The sequence below is a fragment of the Apus apus genome, chromosome 4, assembly GCF_020740795.1.
Source record: "Apus apus isolate bApuApu2 chromosome 4, bApuApu2.pri.cur, whole genome shotgun sequence".
NCBI lineage: Eukaryota > Metazoa > Chordata > Aves > Apodiformes > Apodidae > Apus > Apus apus.
The window spans coordinates 69,216,368-69,230,892 of NC_067285.1; the positions used below are offsets into that span (position 1 = coordinate 69,216,368).

General features: G+C 40.5%; 1 protein-coding gene across 2 annotated transcripts in view; it reads right to left on the reverse strand.

Annotated features, from left to right (window-relative positions):
- Positions 1-14,525, reverse strand: part of TNKS (tankyrase) — a 135,857-nt gene continuing 121,332 nt past the window's right edge. For both annotated transcript variants that reach the window (XM_051617485.1, XM_051617484.1), the window contains exons 21-27: positions 12,596-12,716; positions 11,882-11,979; positions 10,433-10,507; positions 9,163-9,268; positions 8,140-8,326; positions 7,157-7,313; positions 1-5,121 (exon numbers count right to left, since the gene is read on the reverse strand). In XM_051617485.1, the coding sequence (XP_051473445.1) occupies positions 5,035-5,121; positions 7,157-7,313; positions 8,140-8,326; positions 9,163-9,268; positions 10,433-10,507; positions 11,882-11,979; positions 12,596-12,716 (831 nt within the window). In that variant the 3' untranslated portion in view covers positions 1-5,034. The remainder of the gene's footprint in view (positions 5,122-7,156; positions 7,314-8,139; positions 8,327-9,162; positions 9,269-10,432; positions 10,508-11,881; positions 11,980-12,595; positions 12,717-14,525) is intronic.

Genomic DNA, 14,525 nt, shown 5'->3' on the forward strand with positions numbered 1-14,525 from the left:
ACCTGTTAAAAATGTATTTATTGAATTTTAAACTATTACAAGTATTGCAGATCAGACATTTAGCCAAGCACATTTATAGATCAAACTCGGTTGTTACAGAGATGTTACCTAAAGTCCACCATGTAGGTAGGCTGAGAACCTGCCCATTGTCTTCTTTGAGAGGGTAAAGGAGGAAATAAATAAATGATATCCCAGCTCCAGGTAATTGGCAACCAAGAGAGGAAACATACAGGGTTAGTTATGAAAACAAGTTTACACAAAAGGTCTAAAAACACAGCCCCCAGGTACACTGCCATTTGGGTTGGCAGAGAAGGTAATTGGGAATGAAGATACACAAGCTTACGGGATGGGCACAGAAAAATCCCCATTTCAATTTCCAAAGCTGAAGCAAGTTCTGCACATGTTACGGACAAGGCATCAAAATTACCTTTTAATACCAAAATACATTAGTAATTACTGGAACCGACACTAAAACTCAGTGAGACAGAAACAGATATATCAAAACCAGTCAGGTAATACAACCCGACAGGCATATGTTAGTGTAAGGGGAAATGCACCTGTTCCTTGTGTTCCTTACCAATTCATGGCCTCACTCACCCTGCTTCAGAAGTTTTACCATGCATATACTGTCTCCTGATCCTCTGGGTTTCAAATCTATGTGTTCAGATAGAGGGGAACGCTGCTGCTCCATCTCTGCGCACGCGTCCTGCCGCTCTCTGAAAGACCAAAAGCGTGCTCTGGACTGTGCCAAACCCACCACCTCTGATCACCAATGGATTTGAGTCTATGGAGGTCCTCAGGCCCACCACTACCTGTAGCTAGAATGGAATCTACTTTTCCACATCTTAGCAGGGTTGCAGCATGGCTTAAAATCACTAACGCATGCATTAGATGCATCTCCTTTTAGATTTCTGAGCTATATTTTCTGTGGAAAAGCAGCACGGAAGGGAAGAAAACCCATTAAATATAAATTCACACATGTCCCAACCTTCAGCCTCTGAGAATGATTGGCAATGTTCAACTAATCCGTTTTGTGGTTAGACCCTTCCTTTTACCCATCTTGTGGAAAAATCTGTTCTGGGTAGTTTCTGTTAACAGTCCCATGTGGAAATTCTAGGTAGTGCCTGCCCTGTGCAGGAGCTCTGACTTCACTGCAGGGATCAAGTCTTTTTTGAGAAGATTTGCCCGTCTTAAGTAGTTCCCACAGGCCACGCAGTGGCACAACATGGTAGTATCCCTCAGCTCTTCATGCATTCACAGGGAGTGGACATCTCCTCTAAGCCACAACAAACAGTAGGATCAGCTACTTTCCAGAGCCAAGGAAGTGTCTCCAGAAGCCACTCCATCCCATATACCACATGGCTGTTCTGTGTCTGCTGCCCACCAGAGCCTGCAGTGCAGAACATTCTGTGCAGCTTTTTTCTTTTATTTTTGCTTCAGTTTGGAATTTTGTTTGGGGGTGTTCTGTCATCAACAAACAAAGTATAAAACTTTTCAGGCAAAATAAATCCTGCTGCATAACACAGAGGGATTCAATCGCATCACATGCAAACATTCAAACCAGAGGTTAAAAAAGCACATTACTCATTCCCTAGGCTACAGACCAATAGTGCCTGCAAAATGGTGGAAGTAGTACAAGAGGTTTGTAACAGTCTCCGTGGAGCTGGGATCAACAGACGTTGGCAGATAAAAATGAGGAGGAAATAAGATACACCTTATTAAGGTACTGTACTCTCTGCATTTAATCCTAACAGAAGTTTTGATGACAGCATTCAGACTGCAATGTCCCTCTGCACCAGGTATCTATTTCATTTGTCTCATGGAAACAACTTCAGCTATGGAGAGCAGAACCCTCCTTTCTTTGCTACATGGTGAAGTTTCTTTTTGTTTCACCTATTAGGACCCGTTGCAAACTGCAGACATTTCAAAATGCTGCCTCAAAAGGACATGGACAGAAATCAACAGGCCTGAGAGACAACTGTCTCTTTCCTCAGGAGACACCACATTCTGTCCCAGTGGGAATAGCTCTTTCTGGAGACAGTGAGAGGTGTGCAAGCTCCCAAGCCTATGAGATGGCTTAGCCCAGCATGTGTTCTTGCATCCTCAGTTCTTACCGTGCCTCCACTGGTGACCCAACTGCAGCAAATGAGCATCCCACTATCAGGAAACTGCCCTTCTCAAGAAGTCACAAAACTTCTCCGCTGCTCAGTAGGCAGCAGCTGCTTGGTTACACGGGCAACGCTATTTTTACCATCCTATTCTCTAGAATTAGGAGGCATCAAGTTAACTCCCTCAGCTAAAGCAGCAGCACCTGTACCGTAACAACTGCAGGCTACCACCAAAACCATGACCAGCTTTGTCACAGGTAACTTCAGTATCGATGGGCAGATCCTCACTTTGTTTTAAACTGCAAGAGGAGCTACAACAACATAGGCCAGGAGAGGCAAATGCTACTCCTGCACAGGTTTCTGTGACACACAGATGCATCACCAGGCTCTCTCTGTACTCCTCTGTGTCTGGCCACAAACGGATACGAGACAAAAACCACTGCAAAATTATTTCCTCACACAGCACCTTTACTCTGCACAGAACATCAGATACGTTAACACTGGCGGTCCAAAGATACTGAACAGTATTTTTATCCTCTAGAAGTTCACGTCTGCAGAAGAAATGCAGACTAGTTCAATCAGCACACAGGAAACAACAAGCAAGAACAGAATCTGGTGTGGGCTTGGTGGGGGTTTTTAGGTTTGCTCGTTTTTGAAAGATGTAAAGCATTTAACTTCCACACCCACATTAACCATTTTGCTCACCTAAGCAGCACAACTGTTTTACCATTTAAAACTATGTCTAAATGGGGATGGTGAGTAACACGCACTCTCACTGCTATCTGAAACCCTAGTGTAGATAGGCACATCCCCCCACTCCATCATTAACTAAGTTGAAAACAAACCCCAAACTTAAATGATGAATACAAAGCTCCAAAGCCTAGTGGTGATCTTTGCGATCCTAACACTATTAAACAAGTAGCCAAAATACAAGCACCCAATTTTATCAATGAAATTTGATTAAAAGGACAACTAGGCTACAGCCTGGCTTGGACTTCAAAGCTACATATTTAATCAGGTCACAAAATGAAGCAAGAACCATATATCCACTGCCAGCTCAAGAAAAGTAAAACCTGAAGTTTAAGATCTGTTGGAGTATTGCTACTTCTAAGGTTTTCTTTAAAGAGGTGACAAACAGACAATGTGCAGGTAGCCAGACTGCACCAAATGACTGATTTTACAGGGGGTGAAGTTCCTCTGTAAGGATAACTTGCTTCAACATTAATGCTTAATGTTAAAAATGAAAATGTGTCTTAATGCTCAAAGTGAAAAGCTTTTGGTTTTCAATTTATTTTATCCAAACACATCAGCAAAATCACACTTGGGGGGAGCACATGTATTTTAGTAAACTAAAAGCACACTATTCTGTGGTTTCCTTGCTTTAAGGGGATTAAAACCTGAATGCATGAACTGGGGATCATCAAATACCAAACAGTTCTGGTTGACAGGGAAATGTACAGTGCGTTGTGTTCAAAGGAACGATATTTTTTTATCCAGTCCTTACATGCTCAACACTGAAGCATATCTCCTGGTATTTGTTGTTAAGAAAAAAATTAACAAGGCTCGACTTTCAGTGCTCTCTGAAGTTGTAAAAACAACACAAAAAAGAAATCTGTTTCTACTTTTGTTAAATGCATATCCTCCATGAAAGGGACTTTTGAAATTGTTTGATGCTGTGCTACACAATGCTTAAAAGTAACTTTCTCCTACCCAGTGAAATAAACCTGGGAACTTGTGGGGAAGGGGATTAGAGTGCATAAATCCTAGCTTTGCTCTCTGGTATACCTGCAAACAAATCCACTTGTCAATGGATGTTTTAAAAGTTCGTTCTCATCAAAATGTAAATCGATATTTAAAAAAAATATTATTTTTGTAAATGCCTTAAGCTCTTCAACTGTGTTGTCACACACAAAGATGTGACACAAAATTCTTATAGTACACTCTCCCTATCAGTCTGAAACCCATTTACTGGGTCCCGTATTACAGAGGGATATGAACCAGACATGTCCTCCTGTATGCATCTTCTGACCTTTCACCTGCTCTCTCCCAGCAAAACCATGCGCTGCTGTAACTGGAGAACATTTCACAAACTGTGTGTACTTAACAGGAGCCTTATAAAACGTTCCTTTAGAGATGCCAGCAGAGGGCACTGACCCGGTTTATTAAGTTCTTCCAAGCACAAGAGCTGGTTTTACCCTTGTGAATGCTTCCTAGGGCTTCCCCTAGAAAACTCCCACAGACAAAGCAGTGAACTGACACGGTTTGTTTCCACTTTAAAGCTAAACTCACTCATATCATCATTTGCTCAGAGGTGTGCAAAAAAACCCCTATATTGAAGAACTGGACTTAGCCCCGTCTCAGATGAAAGTAAAATTGCATTGTTAATGATTTTAGTCAAATCGACTTTGTGCAAAATATCTTCAAGAAGGTTCCGGCTCAACTTCAGAATACAAAAGGAAAATAAATAATTGCCTAGGATCTCTTGAAAATACAAAATGAATGGTGTATGCTGAAAAGAAGATTATGGGCTTAATGCAATTAATTTATCTGCAAAGAAAATATCTAGAATAGTAGTGTCTGAAATTTTAACACGTGAGATGGCATTGAAAAAAGATTTACGTTTGCACAATAATGTTCCCAAAGTCTAGATCAAAATAATATTATTTTACACATGGTAACTGCAGAGACTAGGAGCCTGAGATATGTTATCAAAAGGCAGTCTCTTGTAAACTTTCCTCAGAAGGAACAGTAGCAGTTGAGTATGCAAGAGTTACTCATATCGTATTCATCACGACAGCAATGCTTTATAAAAGACATAGAGCTTATTTCCAGGTCGTTAAGAATTTTACATGATGCTGATATTCTGAAACATGTATCCATCCAGTCCAAGATTGAAGTCATGTCCTTCTTCACTGCTCTGTAGCTACTAGGTCTTCTGCTCTGCTGCTGTTGATGTCTGTGAGGGAGCTTCTGGTTTCACAATCTGGTATGTAATTAGATATTCTGGGTATGCCTGAAAGTAAGAAAAGAACATTACTTTCTGTGACAGTAGTATCATAGAATCACAGAATCCTAGGGGTTGGAAGGGACCTCGAAAGATCATCTAGTCCAACCCCCCTGCCAGAGCAGGGTCACCTAGAGTACATCACACAGGAAGGCGTCCAGGCAGGTTTTGAATGTCTCCAGAGAAGGAGACTCCACAACCTCTCTGGGCAGCCTGTTCCAGTGCTCTGTCACTCTCACAGTAAAAAATTTTTTTCTGATATTCACCTTAACAAGTTCACATTTTGGATTTCACTGAACAAGTGGTCAGAAAGACAGTGCAAGAATCAACTCTACATTTGCAGAGGGCAAAAGAAAAAGCAGATTTGAAACCTAAGCAGCATTAAATGGGAATTGCTCAATGTAGTTAATATCTTCACTAACAGACTAGTAGAAAGACAGATGTTCTGTGAAGACACTGCCAGAAACTGTGTGTGCAAAAGAAATTCACAGTCAGTTACTCTCCTTGTTAGCTAATCCTGCAGAGTAGTTGCAGCCTGTAAATTATTAAAAAAATCTCAGATGATCGATGCAGTCTGACCCTAAAATACTCACTGACTTGCCATGTGACCTGCAAATGCCTTGACTTGCAGTAGAATACTCGGCACACCCAAAGCCCATAACCCAGGTGTTTGCCAAGTACTTGATCAAGAGAGCTGGTAGGAAGTTCAGTCCAGGAACAAAGCTGAAGTTGCTGGAGCGCAGACCCCCGTTCAGAGGAACTCAGACAAATGAGAGGAGACTGGGCCAACAGAAGTCTTCTGAAATCCAGCAAGGGCAAATGCACCTGGGATGAACTAATTCCTCGTAACATTGCAGGACAGGAAGCAGCTCTGCTGGTAAGATGCTGGGGCCCGTGGGTGAGAGTAAGCTAAAGCAGAATCAAGTGTGTCCTGGCAGTGAAAAAGGCTACCAGCATCCTGTGGTATATCAGCAGCAGCACAGGCAGTCAGCTGCATGTAGGATGACTGCTGTTTATTCAGGACTCACTAGACTGCATCTAGACAGCTGCATACAACTTTTGGGCCCTCTGGTACAAGAAAGGTGCCAACAAGCTGGAGCAAAGTTCAGCAAAAGGCTAATAAGATAGTCAGGGGAAGAGAGCACAGCACAAACAAGGAGAGGCCAAGGGAGATGGGCTTGTTTGGTTCAGAAAAGCAAAGGCCTTGAGGGATGTCATAGCAACCTTCCAGCATGTATGGAAGGCTACTGAGAAAACAGAGCCAGATTCTTTTCTGAGCTAAATTAAAAAAACAGGGGAGGCTCCTATTGGATACAAAGAATTATTTTTTTTTTTCTCTGAGGATAATTAAACAAAGGAAGAAGGTGCTGAGAAGCTGTTAAACAATATTCTCCAAGGTCTTTAAGACCTGCCTGCTCAAAGCCCTCAGCAATCCAGTCTGAATTCAGCATGAACAAGAAGCTGGCCTAGGTGATCTCCTCAAGGTTCCTTCCAACACGACTTTATTATTTAATCTTGGAGTCATCCAGAGTAGAAAGCAAACTCCTTTTCTGGAGTAAGGGCCTAGCTGAGTTACTCAGATTAAAAGCAACTCCTGAATGTTTCTATACTGCTTTGGCTGCCCTTTAAGGGTAGTCTCTGGCAGACAGGGACCCACTCCTGGCTAGGAATCTACAAGGAAAAAGCCCAGAATCCTCATTAACTACAAGAGCCCCAAAAATGCACATATTCTTTTTACTGCAGTAACGCCAGTAAAATGCAATGGGAGAAAAGTGCTTACTGAGAGAAACTACAACTCCTAACAGACTCTAGCAATGTTGCACAGGACAAATCAGGCAATTCTGCAGGGTGTAAATCAAAGCAGCTCACTAGGCAGGAGTAGCATTCGCTGGCTTGATGCAGTTCACTGTTTATTTCCACATTTAAAAGAAAAAAAATAATCTTATCAACCAGGTTATTATAGCACACCTGGTACGGAAACCAGTCACATCCCCTCTCCAGCTCCAAACTCTTCCCTTCCACAAACCCTTGTTAACCCCCATACCTGTTCTCCTCTATAGATAACATATTCAGCATATGCAAGTCCATTCACACTTGGCCGGCCAATAACAGAATGGTGTCCTGGAGGGGCATGAGCCATTTTCATTGTGCTGAACTGAAGAAAGGATTTTCCAAGGGTCACTCTACAGAAAAGCATTTGTCTAAAAGGAAAGGAAACATAATTTTAAAATAATACCTTCCTAGGAGTTGTATGCTTCCAGAATGATTTCAGACTTTTGAGTTTACTTTGTTAATTTCTTAAGGTTTTTTTTTGAAAAATGCTTTTAGAAAACATTTCTAAAACTGTATAAAACCTATGACAAAGAAAATCTTTCTTGACATGCAGAAGGGAAAACAACACACTTTGTTTAGCCCTCAGATAGGAGCCTGTTCTAGTTAATTTTATACAAAGCAGTTTAAAGAATCTGAAACTGTTGCTACCAGCAGAGTGTGGACAGATGTCATAGTGTGAAAAGCACACTGATTTACTTCAGTACAAAACAAAGCTGTGATTAAGTCCTGTTCACTACCTCCAAAATTATCTGATCCATAGTGCAACACTGTACTGCTGACCACCACTTTGCACTGCAGTTTTGTTCTGAGTGTGCCTGGACTTTTAATTGCTATTTTCCCCTGACTCTTCATTTTCAAACTTGCTGCTTCAAGCCTCTTTCCTGAGCCACAATTCACTTTGATTTATACTCACTGTATGCTTAGCTGTAATTTTGACCTTTCTGTGGAACTTGCTGCATTTATATCCTTTTTTTCTTCAGCCTTTACAAACAGAAAACTGCTTTTTTCCTGCAAGGACCAAGCTCAAGTGGCTATTATTTCACTAGAACTCAACCTGTGCCAGGAGCAGAAAAACCAGGTGTCCTGGTTTGAGCCAGGATTAAGCCAATTTTTCTTTTCACTGATTTTTTTTTCTTCAGTAAGCTTTCTTTTAACAGCCAGAATTACATATAGGGAACTCTGTTGGACTCATACCTGTGGCAGATGTAACAGGATCTGTCTTTGTGTGTGGGACAGCCTGTTCCTCCCCCTATCCCATACACGTATTGGTTGCTTTTTGAGGAGTTCTCAGCAAAGTAAATTCCAGCTCCAAACATTCCTCCAATGTATGCATGCCTTTCATCAAATCCTTTGTGGATTATAGCATTAATAAAAGGAGACCCTAGAAAAAAAATTACAAAAAAATGATGTGTTGCCATTCTTACTTGCTAAGCTCTATAGTAATACAGGACTTCATGTCAAGAGGAGCTTGTCTGCCTCAAATAGACCATTAAATACCAGAAAGTGTGCTCAATCAGCTGGAAGGGGGCGATGTGTGGGATTTATCATTATATACCAAGATCCCACGTATGACTCATATTTCTTACTCATTTCACAGATCTAATTAAATAGCTTCCCCCCCCCCCACGCATTTCAGCACAATTTATCTTGTCAATGCACACCTTCTCCAGCAGTCAGTACTGGCTAAGAAGGGGCAAGATGTCAGGACAATCATACCAAAACCAATTTCCTATGCAGAATCACAGAAGGATCCAGGGCAGGAGGACCCTCAGGCAACTATCATTTGTAGGCACTTCTGGATGCTTCTAGATAACATCTTGCTGAAACTCATGGTTGCTTTTGATTCCTCTCCCTGATGGTTGCCTGAAGTGTCAGTGTAAAAGGCTTTTACTGTGTCTTGCTCCCCTCTTTTAGAATATACTCTTTCTCACAGTAATGTCACATCCTCCCAGCAGCTTTACTGGAAATGACTAAGATATGGCTTAGCAAAACACTTTTTTTTTTTTCTTAAAAAAGAAGTATTTTTAATCTAGTGTAGTCTTTCAGATGGCAGTAACCACACAGACTAACTCCACCACCCCCACACCTCTGCATCTGTAGTGCAGAAATACAGTTACTGTACAGGATGGTGACACAGTAGCATTAACATTGCCTTGTGGGTCTTTTTTTTTGTTGTTTTTAAATACCAGTACATACAAATAGACATCACTTCCTTACCATGAAACAACATGCGTTCATTGTGATGATTATGATTCTCCTCTGAGACCTCCTTCTGTCTGTGACAGAATCTCTCCCGCAACTTCTTGTTCACGACCTTTTGAATCTGCAGTGGCACAACATGTCCAAGCATACTTGAATTGAAATTGAATACAGTCTCACAGAATTTGAATAAATTCAACAGGGAAACTAAGAGTAAGACACAAGAACGTCATGAAGAAAACCCATGGCTGTTCTACACCCAAGACTGAAGTCTTTCAAACAGGTTGGTAGCACACACAGATGATTTAAACTTGTGAAATTACAGCCTAAATTTTCAGGTTGAAGGAAGACTTTCAGGCTTCTTTCCTAAGAGCTTCTAATACCACCATGAACAGCAAACTGTCTGAAACTCCTTCTCTCCCTGCTTTGACCTCTGTTGAACAATCTAGGCTAGCTTTATGAAGTTTGCAGTCTGGTTTAGGTTGAATTTTTATGAAAAGAAACAACTTCTGAGGAAAAAAAATTAGTTGTGCCGTTAAAACTATCTTAAGATATCGTTCCAGCCACATGCTCTAATGCCACTGTGGTTTCTGTGAAAGATTTCTGCAGGACGAAGCAAAGCTTCTTCAGGATGTATCATCTACTCAGCCAAGTTGCAAAGTCCCTGCACAGGCTCACAGATACATGGCAAGCATTTGCTGGAGCTCAGGAACCAAGTTCTCTTCTGATTTCCTCTATTTCCTCCCCTCAAAAGAAAAGAAGCAGAAAGCACCTTCCCTCAGAAAGACAACACTCTGTTTTCAGATATGCCAGGGCTTGTAAAAGGTACTTCTCTAGTTGGCAGGGGCAAAGAGCAAGGTGTCAAGATCCAAAGCAGCACAGGGAAATAGAAACTTTCAATACAAAAACCCCCATGCTCATTCTTGCCCTCTTTAAAAAGGCAAGAAAAGACTACACTGAGAAAAAAAAAATCTGTGCTGCAAAGTCAAACACAGAAATCATAGATATCTGAAATTAAATCAGGCAGTGAAACATGTCGGGCTCTTCACCACTTCTGACCTTCAATATCAGTCCTTCAGACTTCTTTAAGAGCCCAAGTGGATGTGTGCTTGTTCCAACTTCAGAACACACGGTCACTCTAATTTTAGCGCTTAGTGCTTGCTTTAACTCTGCTCCTGAATATTCAACAAAGAACTTTAAATATACAGAGGTTAACCGCTAAACCAATTCTGCCTGCTTAAGTACCAACCTACTTCCCCATACAGAATAAAGAGGTTTTGAAACTCACCCTAATGACGTTGTACCTGTTGAAGATCCCACCAGCATTTCCACCATCCCGGTGCTCCCGGATCGTACTCTGCATCTGCATGAATGAACACAAAGGAATGTTCAGCACACAAAGCTTGCTAGCAAGATGAAGTATTCATGCAATATCTCCGTAGATCACTGGCAACTACAGACAATCTTGAATGAAAAGTCATTTAAAGTTGTAAAAAACCCCCCACCAAACTCAATTTTAAACTGAGATACACCCCTATTTCTCAGGCACTTAACACACTATGCTGTTCCAGAAGAGAGAAACTGGTTGATGCAAACACCCAATTTTGTAATAAAAATCTACACAGGAAAAAAGAGAATAGTGGCACATGCTATCATAATTACACACAGCTAGAAAACCTGCTTTAGATTAGAAAAACCCCAATATTTGAAAATGAACATACAAAAAGATAATTTGGAGTAATAACAAATGTGTTCTAATGAATACAGTTTATATTTCTTAGTGATAGGAAAATGCTTGCACTGTAATTTTTCCTATGTCAGTAGCAGCCCCTTAGAATTCCAAGAGTTTCATGGTGTCTTTTATAGCTACAGCAACGACATTTAGTAATAGCTCAAATGAATATCCCAATTTACTGAAGCAAACAAGCGACCCTTTCTCTCAGATAATTTACACAAAAGATTGGCACAAACTCCAGTTTACAGATTAGTAATCAAAAGTATTCCAGGCTAAGCTGGTAGCAATAGTGGATATCTAGACTTTTAAATACTCCAAATACTTCTCTGCTACAGTGTAGGAACACTACTCAAATAGCAAATGCACAGCAAAAGGGAGTTTCTTCCAAGCACAACTCTTCAGAAAGTGTTTTTTCTGATATGAATTTTCTTTCAAAATGCTGTCTGCTTGTAGTTTACTTAAATAAAAGAGCATGTGTGTGTGGGAGGCAAAATTACAGTCAACTCTCAATTATCCAAGGACTGTTTATCTGGGTTACAGATTAACTAAGTCACTGAGACAAGAAAAAACAAGCTGGTTCACATGCAGAAACAGCCTGAGCGTGAAGAATGCCTGCAGACTTGCAAGGTCTTGATCCCTTGGTCTTCACTTACAGCCTTTAATTTTCACAGGTCCACATGTCTCTGAAGTGCTGTGAAAACCCTTGCTAGGAGGTAACATCCAAAATATAACAAGAAAAAGGCAAATTTGGGATAACACTTAGAGAGCAAACAGATGACTTATTTAAAAAAAATATCAGGACACCAGCAAAATAATTTCCATTCTTGCTCTATATAAAAAGACAAGTGAAGAGCCCTAAACTTCATGTCAGACCTATGCAATTCTTACACCAAAGCTTATTTTATCACTTTCAACATGTGTTACATGCTTTAGCTTGGCGAGTTTAAAAGTGAAAAGAGAAATATACTGCCACTGGAGCACTAAGAAAGGTACTTGCAATACCTCCTCTTCTACGGACTGATACTCCTTATCATCAGGAGCAAGGTCAAGGAGAATGGTTCCCTGACTCACACAGTGGAAAGTCAAATAGGGATTGCTGCCTGCAAAGAGAAGGAATTAAAGAAATAAAAATCAACAGAAGAAAACAATACCAGCTTTATTTGTATCAAGCATCATCATTATTCTTCTTAAATAACCCCAGTGTAGCAGGAAATGCAAAATAAACATAAAGCACAACCTTGAAAAGATTACTTGCTTGCATTACCAACAGAGGCTTTGAAAGAGAGACGGAAAATGCATGTGGGACATAATTGCACTTTATTGTTTCTGCTTTCAAGAGAAGAATCTGAGAAGGGCAGGGCAGCAAAAAACTGTCAGTTCCACCCTTCAGGATACAACTGACATGTGGGTAAGTACATAGGGCAAATCAATCCAAAAGCTCCTTTCTGGGTGAAACAGAGTTCCTGGAAATGGGCACAGCCTCCAGTGGCTGCCTCAGGGGTGTCTGGAGCAGAAAGTGATCACTTGGTTCTGTATCTCCTCACTATATTCTTTGCCTGTCACAACCTGCCCAGCCACCAGGCCTGCCAGCCAGTACATTTCCTGACATCTGGATTCTTGCAAGTCCTGGTGACAATGCCTAAACTTACAGAACGTGACTTCTGGGAGCCTGTTGTATGCTACACTTAGACTAACCAGTAAAAGTGTCATATTTACCTTGCTGCCCTCCTAGAAGTCTCTCTACACCTTTTATTAATTTGTGGCGATGTCCATACGCATTGATCCCAATTTCTTTAAGCTCCTCATGTCCCATGTCTGCCAACACATCCAGGGTTATCTAGAAAGGTGGAAGACAAAAATCACTTGCCCAACCTGGCCCAATTTCCAAGGCTGAAGACCCAACAGCTCAGAAAATTGATGGTATTCATGGTGCAACCAAGATAGCATGCATATATCTATGTTTTATGTTTTGCTACACTTCTAATTGCTGCCACCTTCTGGCAAGCCTCTCCTGCTAACAGGATCATACCCAGCTGCTACATCCTGAAGCTGTGCAAAACTTTTACTTCTCTTACAGCAATTAACAAGAGCTAGTTTTCACAGTAGGTTCTCAAAAATATTTTTACTTATGTAGAAGGAGCATGTATGGAAGTGCTGGGAAAAATCCAGGAATATTTTTTAAGCATTCAAAGTTTCATGTTGTTGTGCAATTAATTATTTTAATGTTACAAACAGGAATTAATATTCCATAAGCTTACTAATACATGCTAAGTTTGTTTCACATCGAGATTATTATGCTGTGTGCTGCTACTGTGTCTAAATATCCACATGTGCACTTGCACGTGCATCAAATCTGTGGGCCAACTATGCTAAGTAACGCTCAACTATTCCATTATTTTTGGAAATAATTAGCATTGTGAGGACCACAAAACCATTCATTTGGTTCTGCTATATGCATACATCTACAATCACTAGACAAGGTTTTAAATTTCAAGGTCACAGAGACTATTGGTGAAAACTGACGGGTAATAAAACATGATGTCAAATAAACATCTTTTTTTAAGGAACAGGAAAGAAAAGCTAAATAAAGTACACATTTTTATTACTATAAAACAATTGAGCACTGAGGTGATTCTGTGAAAAACAGGAAGATTTCATCTAGAGGGGATGATTATATAAAATCTACTTCCAAATTTACACATTGAACTAGAAGGGGAAGCTCAGGAAATGGGAAACCATGTAACTCTCAAAAGAAGCTGGACTGTTAGCACAACTGGATTTGCAGGTATGAACTCTGGCCACTACAAATTGAGTATCACTAATTCAAAAGAAAGCAACTCAAGCAAGGAATTAATAGCTACACTGAACATCTGTCCGATTGAGCTGAAAACAACTCTACTGGGATTGCTGAGGAAAAAACACTGAAGACATTCATCACGTGCAGTGGAACATTAAAAAAATACAAAGGAAATACAGATATTAGAAAGCACCAGGGGGAAGCCAGAGCCAAGGTGAAAAAGTGAAAGTACTGCAGTGACTGGAAAAAGCGGCTTAAAACAATAAGCTTAAGGAAGACGACCTTGTTTTCACTAGAAAGAAACTTACAAGAGGAGCTAAACTGTTTCAAAATGATGAACGACCACAGTGAATCCAATTTGCATTGTTAAATCTTACTAGCAGAGGAAGATCTTAAATCATGTTAGGAGTTAAGGAAGCAAAAGTAGAACAAAACCAGCATGGTAGCAGAAAGGTGTGAAAAATAATAAGAAAAAAGAAATGTGAGTATAATATAGGTTGGTTTGAGGTAGGTTTGCTTCTTAATAGAAGCAGCTCCAAATGAAAGAAAATAACTTATGCTTCATACATAAGAAGGGGAAAAGAGATTACATGGCATTTTAATCTTGGGGAGATACCTCTTGTAATGTTTCATGGAAACAGTTGGAACTTTTTCTGTAAGCAATACATTACATTTCAAACATTTGTTTCCTCACCCTTGATAAAAGAGGAGCAGCAGAGGCCTGGGAAAAAAAAATAACACACTGTGCTGGTTTGGTCTGGCACTGATTTGGTAAAAAGGGAAGGGCCCCAGGGATGGCTCCTGTAAGAAGCTAAAAAGCTCCCCTGGCTCCAAAAAATGCAGCCACCT